Here is a 24,408-nt window from a genome sequence, read left to right as displayed (position 1 = left end):
CTCAAATATTAAGTACGGTACCTATTCAAAAATCCTTCCAACCTAATTTTGTTTTACAACACTAATAAATAAATAAATATTTGTTCCTAATTTTAAAATTGGAAGCCTGAAAAGTTAATAAATGATAACAGAATATTAGTTGGAAAATCAATGATTGAAGGAAAATTTACAATTAGAGATGAATACACATAAAAAATGTATATTATTAAGTACCTTGAATTTAATGCGGTAATCTCTTTTACAGTAAACTCTCTCTTATCCGGAACACTTTTTAACTGGACATTGGTTTAAAAAGACTATACTCAGCAGAAGTAACTATATTTATCCATATAATATTTATCAGCACACTGGTTTAACCGGGCTAGATCGGCAGGAAGTGGGGGGGTACTGGTATTGAAACAGGGCAGTCCCTAGGGTTGGCGGCGCCCGTTGTGGCGCCCACTCCCCACCAGTAGTTGTAGCATTCCCATTTTAATACTATGTTAATACATACAAATAGCCGCTGCGCGGCACCCCCTCAGCCACGGCGCCCGGGGCAGCTTGCCCCCCCTTCGGACGGCCCTGTATTGAAACGACTTGTCTCGTGAGAAATATTTGAGACCAGTAATCATGTGAGTAAATACAGATCTCTCAAAAATTTAATTAACATTTTTTTGTTAGTTTTCGAGTGATTTCTGTGGTGTGCACATTTATAGTTACGGCTTTTTTGTGTGAAATTTCAGGGTACAGCTGTTTAACCCGAAAAACCGTTTTCTGCACTGGCCTCGGTCCCAAGGAGTTCGGATATGAGGAAGTCTACCGTAATTTAATAAATTAGGAAAGTTATTAAATTTTAGAAATACTCTTACTTCAGTATTCTTACCACCATTTGTATATTTTTAATGTTGTTTCAATACTAGTCGAGGCGCTGAGGGGGTTTGAGCATGCATAAAAGTGTAACGAAATTTGACTTTTGATTGTTGCTATGGGTACCTAGTAGATAAAGAAAATCGATGTTGTCGCATTTCTAGGTGGTTAATAACATGGGGGGGAGGGGGTGAAGTTGGAGGGCCGCCCGGGGGGCCGCCGCGCACAAAATAGCTTATATCTCGAGAACCAAAAGTCATATGAATACGTTAGACATGTCAAACTGTGCAGAAAAATGCATTCTACAAATAGATTATGTAGTAGTTTCACGGAAATTGACAAGAAGTTACTAAAAATTATATTTTTTAAATTTACGATAAATATAATCAGGAGTATAATGGTTTTTGTTGTTGTTTAGAACCATTAATTTGTTAATTGACAACTTTTGAGAGTAGTACACTATAGGTAAATAGTACTTCTGTATAATGAAACTATTGCGGTACATAACTTAACAGATATACAATCCTCAGATCCAATAAACATAACAAAAACAAAGGCACAAAACGCGTCGCGGTCATTGTTCCTGCTGCCGTAACTATTAATGGCGAGTACAGTTCAAGCTGAGACTTATATTATACTTTTAGAAAGATGGAGATTCTGAGGATTAATTTTCATATATATAAAATAGTATTGAGGGACTATTATGTAGCGAGAAATATACTTTGTAAAAGAAGAGAGTTAAAAAAAAATTGGTAGTTGAACGTTTCCATCACCTGACTAGGCTGCACAATTGGTGCAACAGCTGTTTCGGCGATCGCGTAAAGGTAGTGTAAACGATACGAGTAGAAAATGTTTAATACAAGCCTTGGCGAGTGCCTTAAAAACTTTTACGAGTGTCGTTAACACTATTTCCGCGAGTTGTGTGCATTAATTAACCAGTGACAGTATTTTAATTACCAAAAACCACTACTCAAAACTTAAAAAGAGAGGTAATTTTTTCTTTACCCCTATGTCTCTGACAGTAATGCAACGAATCATCGCACCAATCGTTAACAATTGAATTGACCTGAACAGCTGAAGTTATAGTTGAAGTTCGAAGCATTCTAATTTTACTTCTTATCTCTCAATCCTTGACCCTATCTGGGTACCAGTGGTGGTTATATTTTGGCCCTTTTGTAGTGGTACCATATGATTCACCAGAGAACAGTTACATGCCCATATAAGTAGATATCTATTATATATTATGTTTCAGTGATAAATTTAGAATATAATAATATAAAAATATATATTTTTCAGCAATGTTTTTAGGCGTAGTAGCAAGAGGTTTGCAAATTTTTGGATTATTCAAATTAGAAATGTCTAAATCAACCCGCAAAAATCATAAAAATAATGTTTTCATCCATATTATCCAAATGTTAAGGTTGTGTAAAATATGATTCCTTACGTAGAAATATCAATGTTTTTTTTAAATACGCATAAAAATAAAATTATAAAAAAAATACCAAACTATTTTAATTACCAAATTGTATTTAATTGTTGTATGAGAAATAAATTTATTACATCAACAGTAAATAAATATTATACTGCTGTAACAATTTAGTATTTTCAAAAATATTTTTAATAGAATAATTTAATTTTTACCATATGTTTTTATTTTTATCAATATGTCAATCCATCTCTCTTTATCAAACCTTGTATAATATATGGCCGAACAGACCAATAGGTAATTGATTCAATACATTATAATATAGAACATTTTCAAATAACCTTATTTCATGTAAATATATAATAACCTATAACTTTATGTAACAAAGTTGCTTCAAATTCAATATAATTTTACTTAAATAACTTGTCAAAATTCAAATTTACCTCTATGGCAATTGAAAATTGTTATAATATATGTGTAAACAGTGGCCTACAATTTTCTGTGATAAAGTCAGCATTTTCATATGTGAATGTAACAATATATCGAACCTTCCTCACTTCTAAGAGTACTGAACTAGTATGAAGATATAAATTGTAAACTGTATATTTTAATATAAAAATTTATAAAAAAGTCCATATATTTGGAATAAATTAGTGAAATTTAATTAAAGAAGATCCGTCCTTGTTACAAACATTAATAACTACACAACATCAAGAAATTTAACTGTGAAGAAGACATCAATTTTGGTGAGATCACTCCAGTAGACATTTTCTTTCCTTGGATCGAAGCCATTACAACACTTTTAAGCCTAACTTTTGAACTTTTGTACCAGAATTTAAAAGTCAAGAAACTAATAGAAGCTTATATAGAACATAAATTAATTAACCTTTCAGAAAATAATTCGAACATAATTTATATTTCAAAACAAAATTTAATTAGGCTATATATAATCACAAGATTAAATTCAAACACCGCTCGATCACCCCACCTGAGATAAAGATCCATGCAATATAACCCCTCAACCTAAATTAGAACTATTGTAATAGGCCTAGCCTAAAGCTTAATTTAGTAAATTCATTTGCCACCCTTTGTAAACTTTTATTGTGAACCCTTAGTTTCTTTTCTTTTACCATCAATTAATTTTGTATTGTAATGAAATAAATTTAAGTTTAGATACTGTACATGGAGTTTCCATTGTATTCCTAGCTTGTATTTGTAGCCTTGTTACACTGCATAATTTAAGAGTAAAAGCTCTTTCTAAAAATGTATAGTTAAATGTAGTTGAAATCGAAATTTCCTGAGTAATTTACGTCAGAATGTGAAATGTTCACATTTTTTTACGGAAACATAATTTTTATGACCTTTTCAAACTACATAAAATTGTTATAACCAACCTCAGATTCGGAGATGTATAAATTGTAGGGAATTTATTGCAGTTTCAGATGGTGATGGAAACGATCCACCACTAAAATATATTTTGAACTCTCTTCTTTTACAAACTATATTTCCCGCTACATAATGGTCGCTCAATACTATTTTATATATATATGAAAATGAATCCTCAGAATCTCCATCTTTCTAAAAGTATAATATAAGTCTCAGCTTGAACTGTACTCGCCATTAATAGTTACGGCAGCAGGAACAATGACCGCGACGCGTTTTGAGCCTTTGTTTTTGTTATGTTTATTGGATCTGAGGATTGTATAGCTGTTAAGTTATGTACCGCAATAGTTTCATTATACAGAAGTACTATTTACCTATAGTGTACTACTCTCAAAAGTTGTCAATTAAAAAATCAGTGGTTCTAAACAACAACAAAAACCATTATACTCCTTATTATACTTATCGTAAATTAAAAAAATATAATTTTTAGTAACTTCTTGTCAATTTCCGTGAAACTACTACATAATCTATTTGTAGAATGCATTTTTCTGCACAGTTTGACATGTCTAACGTATTCATATGACTTTTGGTTCTCGAGATATAAGCTATTTTGTACGCGGCGGCCCCCCGGGCGGCCCTCCAACTTCACCCCCTCCCCCCCATGTTATTAACCACCTAGAAATGCGACAACATCGATTTTCTTCATCTACTAGGTACCCATAGCAACAATCAAAAGTCAAATTTCGTTACACTTTTATGCATGCTCAAACCCCCTCAGCGCCTGGACTATACTGTGAAATTTGACACTTTTGATCAAATTTAGCTACACAAATTTTAGTTGGTATGACAAAATAGTTTATTTTAATGTAGTTTCAACCTTAGTTTTTAAACAATCTTGGTAATGTATGTAAATAATACATTGTTTCTATTCATGATCGCTACCACAAGCAGCTATAATTTCGTTCATCTAAAATATATACACAGTGCAGTATAACTACAACAAATATAATTTTATTATTTAAAATTTATGATATAAGCTCTGTAAAGTTATACAATAGGCTTAAATATTTTACATATTTACAGTAGTTTCTAATTTTAAGCGTTTGTATACATTTGAATACAATACCATACACATAAAGTATACCTTCTGAAAATCCCTTACATATTTTAGAATTTACTTTTAAAATTACAATACTTTTCACATACAAAACTAAATTAAAAATTGTACAGTTTGTATAATCCATTTTTAAATGGTACAATATTACTTTTGTTGGCTGTTTAAATACTTAGAAAACCAAACGAGCAAAATGTTCAGAAAGTATGCTCCGTTTTGGAAGAAAAAATAGTCAATCCTATTATTGAGGCCCATTAGTAGGATTCAAAATTTAGAACTACTGTATGTGGCTATAACTTATGATGATGTCTTAAACTCCTTCCTTACTTATGAGAAAAGAAATAATTCTATGTAATACATTCAACCAAGATGGATTGGAGAGACATTTCTTGCACACATTTCTCTTTTATAATAAACCAATCAAAATTTGTATATTTTCCTTGTTTCTTAACACTAATAAACCAACTTAATATCCCAACATTGAGTAGAAGCCACTTAAAAGAAGGGTTTTTAAAACTAGCCTCCTTAAAAAAATTAACAACTCTGTGGCACTGTTTCAAGTACCTCCTTAGAGCTTACTTTCTGAACAGAAATCAACATAGATTTAAAAATAGCACATTTTTAAAGTCTGATAAGAGACAAATAACAATACCTGGCCAAGGAACAAATCACTTCTTTTAGTTCTAGAGTAGAATTTCAATTGCATTGTTCAATTAGACAAGTACGAGAAATATCCCTTATTTCAGGGGATCAGAAAAATACTCGCAAAACTTCTTTCAAGTATGTCAACAATATAAAATAAATATAAAAATAAGCTTGATTTAATTTTGTTCTATTCTCTTTTTCAAGAGAAAGACAAAAATATACAAAGTTTAAACCTGATTGATGGAAATACTTTTTGAACTATAGGGAACACATTTTGAATGTGCATCCTTTTTTCTGTATCAACCGTCAAATCTGCTGTATTAAACTTTTTTTATGTACATAATCCACACAAAAATACAGCTAACTACAGAGGAATAAGGTTATTAGTTATGGATCATCCTGGTTTAGCACCTAGAATCTCTTTTGCAAGTTGTACTATAGTTGTAGCTCAAGATCAAAATTTCTTTATAAGCTTGAAGGCACCAAGTGTGTTCTCCCTTCCTCCTACGACTGGAAAAAAATAAAATTGCTTTAACATTTTCATATTATTTATGATGATAAGTAATTAGAAAAAAATCGATTCGCTTATTTACCATATATACTTATAGCATAGCCTCCTCTAATACAAGGTCGTGTTGGAGTGAGGTAACGTCACACTAGCTAACATGTTTCCATGATAATAACAAACATGTAAATGCTAAATACAAACAATGCTCAGAAGCTTGATTATAAATTAGTGCAATATCTGCACCAGTGTTTCCCCTTTTGTCTTGCCGCGGCATTATATTAGAGAAGGTTATTCTTGTAGTCTAAAGAAAATTTGAATAAGCAATTTCTGAAACGCTAAACCTTTCAACATCAGTTTTTGAAAAACTACAAATAAAAAAAAAAAAAAAATTGTTCACTTTGATACAATGCAGGCAGATTTTAGTCTTAGGTGAGAATCCAAAGAGCCTAAAGAGCCAAAATGTAATTGAATTACCATCAAATAGTTGGGATTAAGAGAGTGTCAACTTGAAGAACAAAAAAAAAAATTTCTTAGCTCCAACTAAATAAAACTGCCTTTTATTTGTGGGCCTGCTTGCAGTCGTTGACACTAACAGCTATTGGTTGTATGATGGAACCTGTCTCCTGACCCTTTATTTAGCTGGGACTAGCCCGGGTCTCAGCCGGGACCAGTCCTCAGGTAGATAGGAGACAGGTTCCATCCATATAGTACAGTATGTTTATAAACAACTGTGAGACTTGTGAGAATATGTAAAACTGAATGTAATCCAAACCGTGTGTTTTAAGGAAACATTTAATAATTTAAATGAGGTGTTTTAACTGTGAAAAAAAGCTACCTACATAGTTTCTATTCCAGTTATCATAGGCACTAAACATCAACAAATAAGTTCAGAAATCTGAACTGGATTTTATGTCAGCTCTTTGTTTTATTTACCTTTGATACTTGGTCCAGGAGGTTTCTATCAATCTGCTGATACTCTTTTCCTGAACGTGGTTTCAAAGTTAAGGCCATTGCTTTCCCATTTCTGAAAACAGTTGATCATAAAATAAAAATACTGTATATTGAGAAAGCATTACTACTTTCTCTAGGGCACCTATTTGTGATGCCAGCTGAACATAAAAACGTGTTGTATAGTGTTTGAAAGACTAATTATTTATATGCTTTATAGTGACTGTAGGAAAAATATAATGTGTAACACGAGTGCAAAAGACCTTTGCTGCACTCGAGATCATTCCACACTCGCCTGCGGCACGTGCGTAAAGATTGCTCTCGTGTGCAACAAAGTGCCAATTTTCCCCTCTAGTTACACAATAGTAGTTTACGCAACGATTGCGTTAAGTGAGTTGCGTACACTACTTTACCTACGACCGTTTTTTAGTTACTATCAATCTGGATTAAATTACTAACAATCACTACTGATAGCTTTTTAGAGAGGTTATGTTTTCGTGTATTGTCATTGCCACTGAAAGTGATGCAACGACTCGTTGTATAATCAGCTGATTTCCTGTAATTACGTGTTTGTTAAACTTCGTTAAATATTACATTGCTAGCAGCATTCTTACCATAAATAATATTTTATCAGGTACAATTCGGCAAATATTTAATTTATTTTTGGACTTCCACCAACTTAATTAAGAATAAGCGAGTATCAACATGAACAAGTCGGACCAACAATTAAATTGTTCAACTGATCAGCTGATCAGCTGATTAGTTGAGGTTCGAAGCATTACAATTTTAATTCTTTTCTCTCAATACTTGAACCTCATTGGTCCGTTACCTGTGTTGATATGAGAAAAACTATGCTGATATGAAATGAAACTATGCTGATATGAAAGTAAACAGCTGTAAAGTGAAACTTTTCAATTCTAAGAACTGGACTGAAATGGCTACTTTAAAAAACGGTCGTAGGTAAATAACTATTTCCTACAGTCACCCGACAAAGTGGGCTTCCTTACAGAAAGACTTACTTTGGCGCACACCAGTATTCCAAACAAACAACACAAAACAGCGTGCTTTTATCATGCACGTAATCCGTGTACGCTTGAAAATAAGTTGGCAACACTTAATGATATTACTACTACGATCAGCTGGTGCAGTGTTTCTCATTTCGTTGTAGGTGCAGTGTTTCTCATTTATTAAAAATTAAAACAATTGTATTTGTATAATTAACACCTTACATTACATATTAAAATGACTTAAACTACCTAAAAATTTACTTAAACCATTCTTAAACTAAAGCTTTTTTTTCTACAATTTCCGTAGTATCTCTCTTTACAATTTCATCATCACTATAATTATTCTCAGACGACTCATTAACAATTTTATTATTCTTAGCAACTTGTCGTCCATCTTTACTGATTTTGTCTAAGTTGGTGTTCAAGCTGGATTCCTCTTTACAAACCTTGCATATTGATACTTGTATTGATTTGAAAATATTTTTGAGGAACAAGTTGCAAACGTCAGTATGTATGAAAGGTGTTTTTGCTCCACATTGTTCGTGCTTTAAGATTGGTGTTACCTGTTCTGCAATATGCAAGGTTTGTAAAGGGGAATCCAGCTTGAACACCAACTTGGACAAAATCAGTAAAGATGGACAAGTTGCTAAGAATAATAAAATTGTTAATGAGTCGTCTGAGAATAATTATAGTGATGATGAAATTGTAAAGAGAGATACTACGGAAATTGTAGAAAAAAAGCTTTAGTTTAAGAATGGTTTAAGTAAATTTTTAGGTAGTTTAAGTCATTTTAATATGTAATGTAAGGTGTTATACAAATACAATTGTTTTAATTTTCAATAAATGTAAAAAAACTACTTAAATAACTACCTAAGAAAAATACATATCAATTTGAAATTGGTCTTAATAGATTTGCATAAAAAACACATTGAAAAATTATTCACACCACCTTAAAAGTTGAAATTTTTGTGTAGTAACCTATGTTATTATGTTATAGTGTAAAACTTAATCCACCCCCTTTTACCCACCATATAACCTAACCCCCCTTTACGGGGGATAACTTATCCCCCTTTAACTTCCAATAAAGGAAATAAGCTATTACCGAAGGTCTTATAGTAAAACATAGACCCGAAACCGATTTATGTTTTCATTTTGATGCCCCCAGAAGCCTAAAGCACCATCCACTTAAAATATTATATATGTGTTTATATACATATATATAATATAATATATCAATGTTATATACGTGTCCGTAAACATGATAACTCAAGTAATTTTGGTTCAATTTTAACAAAACCGGCATAATCGGTCCATGGAACAGGGTTTTATGTGGTAAAAATTTGTAATCTTTGACCCTCAAAACACAAAGTTTCCCAATTTTTCTCTAGAGCATTTTAAAGAGCTTAAAGAAAACAAATAATTTAGTATATTAACGTGTTTTGTAATTTTATTAGTTACAAATGAAATTCAAAAATTGTAAATTTATTCCATGTGGAGAATAAGTAAGGAGAATAAGGAGAATAGTGTAAATTGAATTTGTTTGTTTGTTTATAAATATGTCTTAATAAAACTTGTCAGATTTATTTGTTTTATACTAGGCTATTAATATTTTACTATAAACACACTTTATTAGCCTCCTTGTAGCAGCAAACCTAAGTACCTATTCATTAAACTCAATGCTATTTTAGATTTAATTGAAAATCGGGCAAATGAAAATTCGCTAGGTCTGCAGGTTTGCTGTGACGGGGGTACTTAATATTTTCTATTACTCCTTGTGATCCTTCCCTCTTATATAGTAAAGAATTAAAGTTATTTTCAATAATCCCCTTTTATATAGAGCATGGAGGTAACTAATTTTATTACTTTATGAATAAATCTTTAAATTTTGTAAAAAGTATTTATATTTCGAAACACCCTGTATGGAGTGGTTCAATACACTTAAAACTAGTCCCAATTGATTTAAAATAACTAAAGCCATCGAAAACCACACCTCACTTGACCTTAAACGTAAAAACAAAATTATTCAGGAACAAGGGCCCTTCGGAACAAAAAGGGCCCCAAAAAGGGCCCTAGGACGCCCAAAATTTTGGGGACTCATCGGATCTTCATTTCTCATATTATTAGTAACTCACAGGTGAAATGTCATGAATGTACAAATTTTGTTGTTTATAAAACCCTATTTTACCTGTACTATATGATTTATAGTAACTGTAAAAATATAATGTGCAACATGAGTGCAAACTGACTTTGCTGCACTCGAGAAACTTTCCACACTCGCCTACGGCTCGTGCATAAACATTTCTCTCGTGTGCAGCAAAGTGCTTTGCCCACTAGTTACACAAATAAATATCCAGAAATGTTTATCTAGACTACTTGGTTAAAGTAGATAACGATACTGTATATTTGCTGATTAAACACCAAAAGATATATCCACTGTGGAGCCAACAAACCGGCTGATACAAATGAAGGTTAACTAGGAAGACTAAAATCTTAAAGAGCACCCAATTCCTAAAATTGTTTCAGTATTTTTTTGATTTCTCTTGTAAAAACAATATAAAATACACACATTTCATTCAGTATTTTTACCTCCAAGGAGCATTAAAACTTGTTATCATCTACTCCAATTTCAAAAGTCATTTTGGAGAAAAGTGTTCTGCCCTTGGCCCTGAATCCAGGGTAGAATGAGTTTAGGTGCTGACCAAGATCAGCCAGTTTTAATGTTAACTATCGTAATGTTTAGAATGTTTTCTAGCAAGTATTTTTTTCTTATATTTCACCAGCTTTAAAAGATTTTCACTTAACTATGCGAGTATACTATTGCTTGTCCTCGGGTATCTCAATCAAAGCTATCATCTAAAATAAGAGGATAACATCAATTGGAAACAACGTACTTAAAGGTAAACTTAAACCTTAGAAAAAATTATGAACACACTAAATTTTTAAATAGTTAGGAAACAAATATAAGAGCTGACTTCAGATTTTAAGAAGGATAAGATTTTTCAGGATATGAAGTGCTTGCAATTTTCAAAGTCATTTGCATTAAATTAATAATATAAGTATACTCAAAAAGGTTGAGAAGTCACTATTAAATGAAATACCAAATTTTTAATAGGTTAACTATATTATTACCGTAGATTGTCAGGAGGGTCTAAGGAACTGTATGAGGAGTAAGACAAAGTCTCGATATAATCTGAGATGTCTGAAGTTGCACTGCTCGTACTCCTAGAGTCATGCAGATATGTTGTAGCTCTTAGTGGACTCAGGTAATCTGGAACAATTAACAGCATCACATAAAACGATAACCAATGAACAGATTACATCACCTTACATCAACCAATGGCATACGAGTTCAGTTTGATTTTGCGTGATCAAACCATCAAACTTTTAAATTTGAAAGCTATCTCGCTATCAAGAAGCTGAGCTAAAATAGTGTGATGTACCAATAACTTTTAAAACTTAGGGTGGATTGAACAACCTCTATTTTGCCTGGTCAGAGGCAATACTGGTAGAGGGTTGAATACAAGCAGCAGTCACCTTGTCTTAACTGTTAAGACAAGGTGTAATCTAATACAGACTAAAATTTTAGAAGGGACAAAATATTTACCCTTTTCACCACTTTCATTCAAGAAGACTGGCACTTCAGCCTCTGCAGACGTAGACTTCGCTGACTGATGCTCTCTATCATCAAATGTAAAAGTGAGCTCTCTCATCGGGTCAACAGATTTTGATCTTTTTGGTAACATCTTGGGTTTTGTTACATCACCGTTGTGGTTAAGCATGGCAATATGATGCCTTTTTGAAGACATACTTGTAGTAAGTGGCATTTCAAATTCTAAAAACTCTGCGCCAAAATGTTTCAAGGAGAGTGATCCTGTAGAAACGCCTGAATCATTTGAACTGGACGAATCTCTGTTGCTAAAGAATTTGTTAGGAACACTGGAAGACCTTCTTGCGCATCTCTTGGTACATTTTTCACTCGATGTTTCTAGAAGGTCAGTATTTTCTGTTATCACTAAAGGGGCTAGCTTTAATTCACATTTGTTAACAATAATGTCTTTTCTTTTACAAGGGGAATCCAGCTTGTCTGCAACACACAAGGAGTCTGAAGACGAAGGGTTACTGAGGAAGTAGGATTTACCAGGACCGTCTGTAGAAGCAGTATCGTTAACTGACTCTTCGTCAACGTGGAACCTTGTAGAATCTGCTGAATTTGATCTCTTCCTGAGACTCAGCAAGTGAAACTTATCCAAGACATCTGCCTCACTAACATTTGCTGGTGGCCTCTTCAACTGAGGACTGTTTGATGCTGACACGGAACACTTCAAAAGAGACTTTAATCTTGCAGCTTTGTCTTCAGAAGTGCTTTTCTCACAACAGTAGTGTGAGTCAAGATTTCCTTCTTGTAAACATGATGTGCTGTTGTATTTATTGCTTAAAAAATCCAGGTGGTTCTCGTTTTTAGATTTTCCTAGAGTGTTGCTGTTTGCTGGTTGAAATGCAAACCTGTCATTCAAACTTTGATTTTTAATAGTTTTTGAACAAACATGTCCACAGTTTGAGCAGCACAACTGGTTTGTTTCACTTGGGTCGTTGTTTTTCTTTTCTTCACTATCAACCTTGTTTTCCAAGTGGCCATTTGTGGATTGGTCTAATGAATTGGTTTTTGTGTCTTCTGGAAGGAAGCATAAAAAGTTTTCATAATTTTGTAGAGACTGGACAACTGCTATGTTGGTGTAGTTTTGTTCAGGATCATAAACGTTATTGTTAGGCATATTTTCCTCGGGTATGTTTTGTTTCTCAGGATTGTTGTTTTGGCTGCTGTCAACGTTCATGTAGTTGTTGCTGGACATGGTTACGTCTGAAGAAAGATGATCATTCTCTAATAGCTGATCTAATTTTTCTTCATAGCTTGGTTCTGGTTTTTCAATTATTTTTCCACATGGACTCATGACTGGCATTCTTCCTTGACCTGTTAATTTCACCTGAAAAATAAAGACAAAGTTATAATTATAAATTCTCAAACTCTATCTTTATTCACCCAAAAAAGCAGTTACCAATTTTGGCTGTGTTAGCAGAAGAAATGGCAGTGATTTTAGATTTGAGCCTTTTTTAAGTTCAAATACATACTTTTGAAACAATAGTCCCTACTGAACCAAAAAGTTGGGTCCATGTCATAAATCAGATATAACTCACCAATACATGGGCCGATAATTGATATTTAATACTATACACTGCTCGACTGAGTTTACACTATAGAATTTAATTTTTGAAATTTATCAGTTTTGTTTCAAATGGTACTAAACTGCAAAAGTATGATCAGATAAATTTATTGTAGACTCACTTCTGTGCTAGTGGAGAGGTTGTAACATTTTTAGTGTATAGGAACATTTATTTTGGTTTATAAGTTTTGAAATTACTTGAACTAATATAGAAAAACCTATTTGAAAAATTTCTAAAATGGAATACCTTGTTCCTGCTTTACTATACCACTGTACTGGGTTATTTTAGCGCACCTACTCCATTGAGCCAAACTGTTCTGTTAGCAGCTAATAATTAACTGCATCCAATTTACACCAAAACGTAAGTCAAAGATGTTTTATTCAGTCCTTGATTATTTTAAATAGTATTACACACGTACCTTATTTATATGGAAAGGTAATGTGTCTTCATTTGACTGGTCCGGATCCCTACTGTCGTTGCTGATTTGTGATTCATCCAAACTTTCCCTGCACAAAAAATTTAAGAGAATGTTACTATATTGGAGTGAAAGTTACAGAAATCAGTAAAATACCTGAAAAGGAAAGTACGATGCATGCATGAATCATATTGCATACCTACGTTTACTATTTCAAATATCCGTGCACTCACTCCATTACAAATTTTTAGAGGTTTTGAAATATTTTATTTTATTTTGAATTTTATTATAATTTATAATACAGAAAATTGATACTAGTAGGCTAACTTATAGTATGAACCAACCGATGACAATTAATAAAAGATAAAGACTGATACCATTGTCTGATTAGAATCAATGTGTAAGTAAGTACACACCGCAATGTGTGTGTACCCACACCAAAATATCAAATTTTTTCCAAAAAGTTTCATTATTATCAAATCATTTTGAAAAAAGTTTAGTAATAAAGGGTACTCTTACTATATACTAAATAAATGCAAATCCTATATGTGGGGTTTCAGTCAGATATTTGAATGCTCAATTACTGAATAGGCTAGGCATATTAGGAATATAAGTGGCAGTTAGCGGAAAGTTTAGGTACAATCCTAATCATCACTTTTCTTTATGTTTTTTGGGTCGCTGAACACGAATATGAGGTTTGCTGACAGATATTTTGCCCGGAACATTGATTATTTTGTGAAAAACCTAAAAATTTGGGCACTTTTTTTGGTTTTTCGGGCAAATCTCGGTAAGTATGGGTTTTTGAGAAAATCCTGCTTTGTAAAATGAAAGATGACAAAATTTGCTACAAGTTTCCTATGTAATGTTTGTTTCTACGACAAACCGTTTCGCCACTAGAGCACACTAAAAAAGGCCAGAAGTACACAAAATTAAAAACATTGCTAAATGCTGCCGTTTTACATTAGGTTTCCATGAAAACAACCCATGTTACGATAATTTTAACTATTTATTCATGATAACAAACTGAAACACACTTAAAAATACCCCCGCCACAGCAAACCTGCAGACTTAAGCGAATTTCCATTTCCCTGATTGGATTTACACTAAAATGTCTCCTTAGAAATATCACATTTATTCCCTATTTAAATAAAAGTTTAACGAGTACTTAGGTTTGCTGCAACAGGGAGGGTTAAAGGGTGTTTTTTGTAAAATGTAATAATTTGGTATGAAATGAATAAATTTTCCAAATTTGATCAAAATATGTTCATAAACAAGCAAACTACAACAGTTTACTTAGTCTCCAAAAGAATAACATGAGCATTTTAAATTTACAGATTTTTGGAATTTTCTCCGTAACCATTAGGCGCATAACAACGCTTTAAAATACTAAATTATTTGTTTTTTTAAGCTCTACAAAATGGTATGGAAAGAAATCGCTAAATTATAAGTTTATAGGGTCAAAAATAGGAAAACCCAATTTTTACCCCATAAAACCCCCCCATAAATCCCTGTTCCCATAGTCCGATCATGCTGGGCAAAACCAAAATTGAAAATAAACCCTAACCGTTTTACAAAGGTTTTACATTGGGTTTCCATGGAAACAACCTATGTTACGATAATTTGAACTATTTATTCATGATAATGAACTGAAACACACTTGATAAATCTATGCCAAGATGTATGACTGACTGCTGGAACATTTCCCGTTCCCACAAAACCCCCATTTATTTTCTCAGCACAGGGATGTTGCTGGCCACAGGGTTGACTGCAATAGTGATTGAGAAAAAAGGATGAAATACATTAAAAGAGTTGTAGATAGCTTTTAACTTTGGTAACGTCAAATTCATCGCGTAGTAGTGAATAACGCGATGAAAGTAGAGAATTCTTACCCGTAAACCCCAACAAATTGTTTCAAGAAGGTCTTGTAAAAAAATTGTGTTATTGAAAAACTAGCAGGAATACAGGTAAATAAAGAGCATCAAAAGGTAAATATTGGGTTTTTGGTAATTTTTCTGTGTTTTTATTGAACTTTCTCTTGTTTAGTAATATAAAATTGTAAAAAGTAAAAAAAATTAAATAAAAATAGAAAGCACCTGAAGTCCCCTGTGTACAACCGACATCTGCCGTTCCCTCCTGACTCTACCAAACATGCTCAAATGGCTTAGAAAATCATAAAAAAAGTTTTAGTAGACCATTGGACCAATGCAGGATTATTGAAAGAGCTGGACCATCAGATGCTGCATTAGCGCAATTTTACAGTGTGGTTACGTTAAACAAGTTGGTTACCTTTTGACATTTTCTGGACTAAGCGGCTGGGCTGGTGGGGGTACATCGTAGTTTCCATATTCCCATATCAAACTGTCCTTTAGCTTCCTTGGTGTGTCATAAAACTCATCACTTGACTGGGAAAGAGTTTTGACAGGCGAGTTGTTAAAATTGAGCTGTAAAACGAGGAAGTTTTGTTACCAATAACATGATACTTCTTAACCCTTTGATGCTAGAATATTTTTTTTAATTTTCCAAAAAATGCTAGAGTTATTTTCTTATTTCATCCGAAAAGTGCTAGGCTTGCCACGAGGGCAAAGTCTAGTCTACGAGAAAATAAATCTGTGAAAATAAAATTTTTCATCTCAAAAGTGCTAAGGAACGATATATTGGGCGTCGATCGTATGAGGAATCGAAAGAAACCTTCGCTGTTTCGAAACAACAACAGAGTTGCCCATCTAAACTCACACAATCGAAAGGCGCGCCGGTATGATATATCGTCGCTTAGCGCTTTTGGATGAAAAGCGAACAAGGATATATCGTTCCATAGCACTTTTTGGGAAAAAGACGCACAAGGATATATGGTTGCATCGCACTGAAAGGGTTAAATATTTATTTTTACGCTAGTATTATTGATATGTGCATGAGATTTGTTACCTTAAATCGTTCCTATTGGACAGACCTGATCTGATTACTACCAAGGTAAAAGAGGCAAAAATTGTAATTAAACAAAGGGCAAAATATTTTGGTTTTGAAAATCAAACACTTGAAAACATGTTTGACTATAAACTTTTTCCTACAGTGACCTAACAATGTAGGCCCTACATGTTCTCTCACTGATTTGAGAAAGCAAAGTGGCCAATTCGCTCATCAGTGAGACAATGTTAACATTGTCTCACTCTAATTACTTTGTCTCACTCACTCCAGATTTGCAACGTGAAGGCACGAAATAGTGAGCGCGTAACATGCAGACAAGATCGTATGCGCACGAAATACGTTGGCAGCACTGGCTGTAAATCAGCTGGTCAGCTGTTGTACTGTTGTATCATTAAATGTAATACTAAAAGTTTACTTCTGTGTAAAAATATGTCACGTTTCTTTACCAATTTATTTGTTTATGGTAACTGTAGGAAAAATATATTGTGCAACTCGAGTGCAAAGTGCAATTGCCTCACTCGAGAAACCATTTCTCACTTGCCTACGGCTCGTGAGTAAGTATTTCTCTCGAGTGAGTCAATTGCTCCCTTTGCTCACTAGTTGCACAAATAACTATTCCCCAAAGTTTTTTTTTTAAACTAATTCTGATTACTTTTATATCTTAGCTGTTCTTAAAAGACTACTTGTGGCACAAGATATCATGAGGAAATTTACTTGAAAAACAATTTACACAGTTTTGTGAGAAATATTTGGTAACTGTTGTAATTGCCAGAGTCTTCTATATTCACGATCAGATCTTAATTTCATATCTCATGGCAGCTTACAGAACTTTCAGAGGTGTAAAAAAAAAGTTTGGAAACTGTACTACGACCCTGAACACCTTATGATATACAATAAAAGGGGATAAGCTATGTGATAACTTTCTTATAAAATAAGCCCAGCCGATTAGGCGTTCAGCGATCAAGATCAGCTGGACTAATCAAAAAGTGCTTCAAACCTTTCTCAGGATAAAACATTGAGAAATTGGAAACATTCATATTATTGGGATTATTGACTCATTACTGCTGAGGCATTGTTTCATCGTAGAATGTTAACTAGAAGTGAGCAAAAGGCTTGATTTTCAAGCCGAGTCGTCAATCTCCAAATAAAAAATTGAGCTCGAGCCGGTTTTTTGTTGGTTAGGTAATTATGATTTCAGGATGTGTCTGCAGAGACCGAACAATAAAAAAAGTCATGTTTTTGTCGTGTTTGTGAATGATGACAGTAAAGTTTCCATCATCGCAGGAGATGATGACGATGTCTACACGACCGCCGTGGATGTTCAGGATTTTTTCACGATCACAGAAGACAATGATAATTTATTCATGACCGTGGGATGTGTTCAACATTTTACCGCGATTGTGGGAGACGATTATATCCGAACAATCTGGGTGACATTCAGGATATTCCCACGATTGCCTAAGAATCTTAAGGTGAGTGCTTAAGGCTAACACTTAAGAATATCAGGTACCGTAAGCAAGAATCTACTATTTGTAGTTTGAATGGCAAACAGTTATACTATAGATTGTCTAGGAATATACGTATAAAAAATAACTGACCTGATAACACTTTTTTCACTTTATCCTCACCTTTAGTCTTCGTTGCACATGTAAAGGCTTAGGAACATCGTAGTTTCCAAAAGGACTCAAAGCACCTCCCTGGTGACCACAGCAGCATGAGGGGGAAGGGGAGAGAGAAAGACGAAGAGAAGAGAGGGGGGAGGGACAGTCAGAGGTTGTAGAGGAAGGTGTAGACTGGAGCCGCAGGAAACTGAGGTGAGGAGGTTTGGGAGGGCGGAGGGGGGGAGCCTGAGCGTGATCCTTGGATGCACACGGACACATGTTGCCATTGGCTGAACACAGGGGATGGCTGTAAAACAATTGCTATAGTTAGTAAAATGTTTGGCATAATTATTAAACTGGTGAAGTGAACCTTTTTCAATTACCACTTTCGTTTGATCTAGAAAATGTCTAAACTATCAACGTTAGTTGAAATGAATAGATATGTTTAAAGGGTAGACATAATGTGTGCAAAATTAGTAAAGTACAGTTCTTAACAAAATAGTTGAAGGTCACAGTAGCAATAATGTGCTAGTATTAGTGCTAGACAAACTAGAAAGCTTTCTTAGAAGAATCAGATGGCATCTTAATTCACCATGTAAAATTCATACTAAACACATTAAAACTCCACTTAGCATACCTATCATAATAACACCTAACAGACTCTGACTCAACGTCAAAGAATTTTATTGTAAACCATTTTTACGCCTAGTGACACTTAATACAGAAAAGAGGTTCATTCGCCAGATGCTACTCACCAATCAACTGTTGCTGACGACGAGTGTCTGCTGCCTCTGGAGCTGTGAGATGACAAGGACACACTGCTGCAGCTACAAGTCACACTAGGGCTCACCTTCTGCGACCCGTAACTTTCTGAAAAGTTGCATCACGTTAAGATAAAACATTTGGAGGATTAGAGGTTTGGAAACATTTTAAGATCATATTTGTTAAGCTCGGTTTTCTTTTCCTAGGTGCAGGAGCAGAGCATTGAGAGTGGACTTTGCTCTCCTCTTGTCTTAGGTATTTTAATGGTACTGTTTTTCTAGTTGTGGAGTGGACTGCCACTGGATGAGCGGTTAATTGCTTCTACACACTCTGCGCTCATCTTCTGCATTTAGGAAAATCCAGCTTTACCCAGTGGCAGATCTAGAACAGTCACAAGGGAGGGGCAAACCAGGGGGTCTGGGGGGTTCTGGGGTAGCCTACCCCCCAAAAAATTTGTGTAAACTAAGTCTCCAAGATGGCAGTTTTATACCATTTCTTTGTCCAAAATTAGTGTGACAAATTATTTTACGCAATGTGTATGCACTACTGTATTACATGCAGTAAAAAATATGTATATGTATGCTCGAGGGTGGGCGTTTGCCCCTCTGGATCCGCCACCGGACCGGCTTAACTCCTTTTTTCTATTTGATTTATAATAACATCAATGAAAGCAGTGGATAACCAGCTTAGTCTCTTGATACCCCATATCTAGCATTTGGACATGGTTTAATAAAAAGAAATATGGTCAGATTTTGACATGGTATGATAACTCTATTTGAGAACCAACATTTCTAGTGTAGGCACTTTTTCATAACAGAAAAGGTAAGATAATGACTAGTACTGTAACATGATTTTTGTGGAGGGAGATATTCAATAAACATTATCTAAAAGCCATTGGAGATTGGTATGATTTGAACCAAAGCTTTCAGAACAGAAAGTTTGTCCACTACTAGAACAGCCATCTACCCCCTTTGGGTAAATTATATTACACAAGTGGTAGGATCCCAAAATATTTTTGGAACATGACTGTAAAATAAAAACAAAATGTCTATATCTATATCTATATATATATCTATATCTATATATATATATCTATATCTATAGAATATTTGTTTTGGAGAGGGAAACCATTTTTGATCGATGAGATTTGAACCCTTCAGAAAATAAGTTCATTCATAGACAAAAAGAACTAAATGTAGACCGACAGCAGTGCTGCGGTTAGCACATGTTAGAAGTGCTGTTTAGTTACAGCACACACACTATGTAACTACTTGGCGCTCCTAGCTGTGGATGCCAGAACATATGCTGACCGCAGCACTACTGTCGGTCTATTTTTAATTCTACTTGTCCATTAATTGCTTATTGCTCTAACCACTTGACTAGCTTCCTTCTTCCTTTTGTAAAATTGTATAAAAAATATTTAGTAGAAATAAAAAATAAAGACCAAAAGCAAAATGTAAGTCTAAGGTTCTCCTTACTTGGTCGGTCCATTGTCCAGGCAGGGAAGCCAGCTGGGGTATGTGTGAGGGTGGAGGACCTTGACATGCTGCCTAGCTTACTCATGCAGCTTGTACACCTCGCCATCGGCGTTTCCGGTGTCCACAGAGACTTCTACAAAATACATGATTATTGTCGGGACCACGTAAGTTTGCAGTTGGTGGCAGCCACAAGACACGGCTAGTACGACGTTGCCACATCGATCGTGACAACACTAATTAAAATATACTAAGCAATATTTTCAAATCAGCTGGTATTATTAGATTTGGCAACACCGCACGGTTCTCATTGGTTCATTCAAAACCATATGGCAAATAGGCTCCTCCCTCAACTGCAAACTTACGTGGTCCCGACAATAAATCTAAAGTGCAAGTATGCAAATAACTGTTGTGAGGAAATTTATTTACATAAGAAATAACTTTGTCTGTACAGCAAGTACTGCTTTTGTATTGCTGTTGTATGGATAGTTTTGGTAAACTTCTCATTTACGGTAAAATGTAAAAGAAATTTTGTTCAATAAACAGTTCATATCTGAACCTCAATCACATGGGCCTCGGTGATGAACAAATTGAATTAAAATGACAGTTTTTATTAATTTTCTAGATTTTATTGGGCACTTTGATTTATTTGAACGATCTTGTTTCACATATACATCAACCACAGACAAAACTTTTTGAACAAAAGATCTTTTACATTTTACGGTAAATGAGAAGTTTACTAAAACTATCAATACAACGAAGGCTCCAATCACATAAATGTTTAACAAATTTTTAACTGTGATAAATACACAATACTGTACACCGGTCTATATTTCTGTTGGTTAAAGTATAAAAATTACTTACACTCTGAAAGTATACCAACATCCCAAAAAGCGTTAAGCTTTTAGTAATGAAACTGATTCCATAACTTATTATGGTTAGAGGGATTAAGGATGTAACATAAAGCAAAAGGACCTGGAGTTTAAGGAGTTGTATGAAGATAGCATGCATACCTAATTGGGGATGAGTCCTCTATGGCTAATAGAAACACAAAACTTAACACTACAAAGTGTTAGTCAACTTCCTGGCCATCATTGATCCTGAAGATTATCTCCAGCTCATACTTTTCTTGGTTAAAAATGCTGCGAAACTTTCCAGATTTTTAATATATGTTGTGTAAAGTGTTGTTTCTTTTGCAAGAGTTTCCCATTCAGATAAAAGCTGTCATCCTCAATACAATCCTTCGTTTAACTCCTGTAAATGTGTATAACCTTATGGTAGGGCTGTTGTATTGGATCATTGTGGTTCTCCAGTTGTTGAGGCTACCTACCAGATCAAACCTATGAGCGCTGTCACTGTTAGACACAGTGTCTCCTAGGTCACACATGGGATGTTGACTCCAGGACAGCAGGTCCTCTCTGCTGTGAGAACCATTACATCCTGCTGGAGACTCCAGGGTAGACTCCAGACTGCTGCCATCGGACATTCTGGAGTCCGGCCTCAGGGTGTGGTGCTTCCGAGACTTGTCCATCACTGGAAAATCATACAATATTATGCTTTTGCTTTAACACTTTGAGCTCTAACAGCCAATACTTTGGAGACAAGACTAACAGAGCCCATCTCCCTTATCTTGAAGAGTAAGATCAAATAAATAGGAGAAATCATGCAGGTTGGCAATACAATTGGCTTACAAAATTTATATAAGAGATGGCCCTTGTTTTATGATGAGCTGTGAATGTAGTACCCAAACTATTCAGTGATAGAAGCCAACCTGGCAGAGTTTGAATCCAGACTAACTTCGCTGGGTTAGCATTGTCTATTGTTATGACTAAACAGTTACCGTAATTGATTTGTGTCTGTGTTTCTATTGTATTTAAATTGTTATTTATTTTTATGTGCTTAAACGACGCTCTTCATATGAAGAAAGAAAAAGTCCTGGTACCCGCCTGATGACTGCCCACATAGAAGCTGAAACTAGTTGGGACTGCAATTAAATGGATTGCTTGGTAGCAGGTATTTAAACCTTTTTAATGATAGAATGATTTAACTATTAATCCACTAGTTAATGCTCTAATGTGTCTAGATATATTATGGAAATAATTTAAAACTAAAAGTTGTTTTGAGCCATTCCAAACTAAGAAAATGGAAAATTGCCAACATTTTTTTACATTAACAAGTTGAACAAACACCATTAATAAACTACCTGATGAGTTTCTAGAGAGAGATCTCTTGTTGGTGAACAGTTTGCCGTCGGCTGCCAGGTGAAAGGCTCGGGCTAGATCCTCGGGTCTTTCAGACACAAGAATGTACAAACCCTCACCTCGGCCACAGCGAGAACCTCCTTCAAAACAGAACTTGCCTTCGATCACTCCAAACTTCCTGTAAAGTTCAAAACAACTTAGCAATTAGCTGTCCAGGGGAACAAAATAGATTGCAACTCGCTAAGGTCTATTCAAAATCTTCATCTTTTTCAATTTGCTTACAAGAATCAACACATGAAGTTTGGTGGGCAAAGATTTACAACATATTGGCAAACAAACCTGTGTTAGAAAAGGTAAGTTAAAATATTAAAATTATGTATTATGTTCCATTACAGCTTGGAATAACCTGTAAGAAATTAAAACAAAAATAAGGTTAAAATTAAACACAACAGAACAGATCAGCCCATACTGGTAACCACCAGTAATATGCTGTTCACAAATGCTCTCAGAGGCATTTGCCACTCTTGGGTGTTTGAAGTAACGTCAAATTAGTAATTTATTTTCACTAGGACTTTCAAGAATTAAGTTGTACCTATATTTAATCTAAGAAATTCAAAACCATAGTCATTGTCATAGTCATTTGTCTAGATTGTAATAGTAGTTGTTGTGTCTAGTCGAGTGGTTTATAAGGCCGGCCACACACAGAACCGGGCGGGAGGGGGCGCGACAGGGCATTTTGCCCCGGGGCGTCTTGTGTGACGGGAATTGCACGGGCGCTTATGGAGCGCCGCACACAGGACCGGGCGAGGTAGGGCACGTCAAAAAGACGCCCCTGAGCGCCCGCAGGGCAAAATGTGAAGCTCTCCAAAATTATGCCCTGAGGCAAGTCGATGCTGGACAGAACTTTCTGCGCATGCACGGAAATGTGATTTATTCCCTGACAGGCAATTTTGATAAGGATTATTTTACAACCTATAAATTTACATATAAGACTGTACAGTAACAATTTATACGACTAAATATTACACAATTTGATACGACTATAAAAGTCGTAGTGAAGTAGTGATATTACTACAGTGGTTGAATAAATAATAATTTATCTTGGTATTGATAACTGAGGAAATAGAGGGCCAACGTTCATATCTTAAGGGTTTCAAAAAACACCCTTCTGGAGGTATGGCTGTTTGAATTTTGTTTTCTATTCTGCTCCCAAGTATAAAGTCCAATTTAAAAGTTTGCTAAATCGGGCAAATCAGGCGTCTCGTCGTGCCCTGTCGCGCCCTGCCCCGCCTGGTTCTGTGTGTGGCCAGCCTAAAATGGTTTCAGTGTGCAATCAAATCTGATGTTATAGCTGGTTTCATTCCAAGGAAGATTGATTTTGGCCCAGATGCAATTAATCATTATGCTACCAATTCATTATTCTGGCTAACAAACGAGATGCTATAAGATGAAATTACTAAAATCATGGCTATTTACACGGTTTGATAAAAAAAAAAAAAACATTAAAAAGCCAACATCCTCACACACAATGAAATAAATACCTCTTAAATGTTTTTAACAAGGCCCCGACCCCCTATGTTACCTGAGTTGACTGATCTGCCAGAAGTTGATCAGTCGTGGAGGCACCCCTACAGTGAGGCAGAACTGGTACTCCTGCAGAAGTAGCCTGGCGGGACCCGGGGGTAGCTTGGCCTTGGCTGGGGCTGAACATATCTGCACCAGCCATTGGTCACCTGCGGAACAACCCTGAGCTATATACCATTGACTTTTGCATACTGCAGTTGACATTTCATTTACAGATCATGTGTAGCAAATGTTGTATTGAATTAGAACTTAGTTTAATACTTTACTTTAATACATTATTCAGAAATGGTGACCACACGAATGTAGGTATTTTAATACTTAATACTTTATGCTTTAATACTTTTCAATGAA

The 24,408-nt window shown here is 34.7% G+C and overlaps 1 protein-coding gene across 1 annotated transcript in view; it reads right to left on the bottom strand.

Annotated features, from left to right (window-relative positions):
* Window positions 1-4,449: 4,449 nt before the first annotated feature.
* LOC128989690 (uncharacterized) overlaps window positions 4,450-24,408 on the bottom strand; it is a 206,983-nt gene continuing 187,024 nt past the window's right edge. The window contains exons 5-16 of the mRNA XM_054411687.1: window positions 24,056-24,206; window positions 22,476-22,651; window positions 21,603-21,805; window positions 20,276-20,408; window positions 18,791-18,905; window positions 18,063-18,342; window positions 15,799-15,953; window positions 13,516-13,603; window positions 11,482-12,859; window positions 11,007-11,145; window positions 6,856-6,946; window positions 4,450-5,924 (exon numbers count right to left, since the gene is read on the bottom strand). Coding sequence (XP_054267662.1) covers window positions 5,919-5,924; window positions 6,856-6,946; window positions 11,007-11,145; window positions 11,482-12,859; window positions 13,516-13,603; window positions 15,799-15,953; window positions 18,063-18,342; window positions 18,791-18,905; window positions 20,276-20,408; window positions 21,603-21,805; window positions 22,476-22,651; window positions 24,056-24,206 — 2,915 coding nt within the window. The 3' untranslated portion in view covers window positions 4,450-5,918. The remainder of the gene's footprint in view (window positions 5,925-6,855; window positions 6,947-11,006; window positions 11,146-11,481; window positions 12,860-13,515; window positions 13,604-15,798; window positions 15,954-18,062; window positions 18,343-18,790; window positions 18,906-20,275; window positions 20,409-21,602; window positions 21,806-22,475; window positions 22,652-24,055; window positions 24,207-24,408) is intronic.

The sequence above is a fragment of the Macrosteles quadrilineatus genome, unplaced genomic scaffold (genome assembly GCF_028750875.1).
Source record: "Macrosteles quadrilineatus isolate MER2022 unplaced genomic scaffold, UCM_ALF_1.0 Scaffold_3__2_contigs__length_128488019, whole genome shotgun sequence".
NCBI lineage: Eukaryota > Metazoa > Arthropoda > Insecta > Hemiptera > Cicadellidae > Macrosteles > Macrosteles quadrilineatus.
The sequence above is the reverse complement of the archived record's forward strand: the minus strand, read 5'-3'. Positions and strand labels throughout refer to the sequence as shown.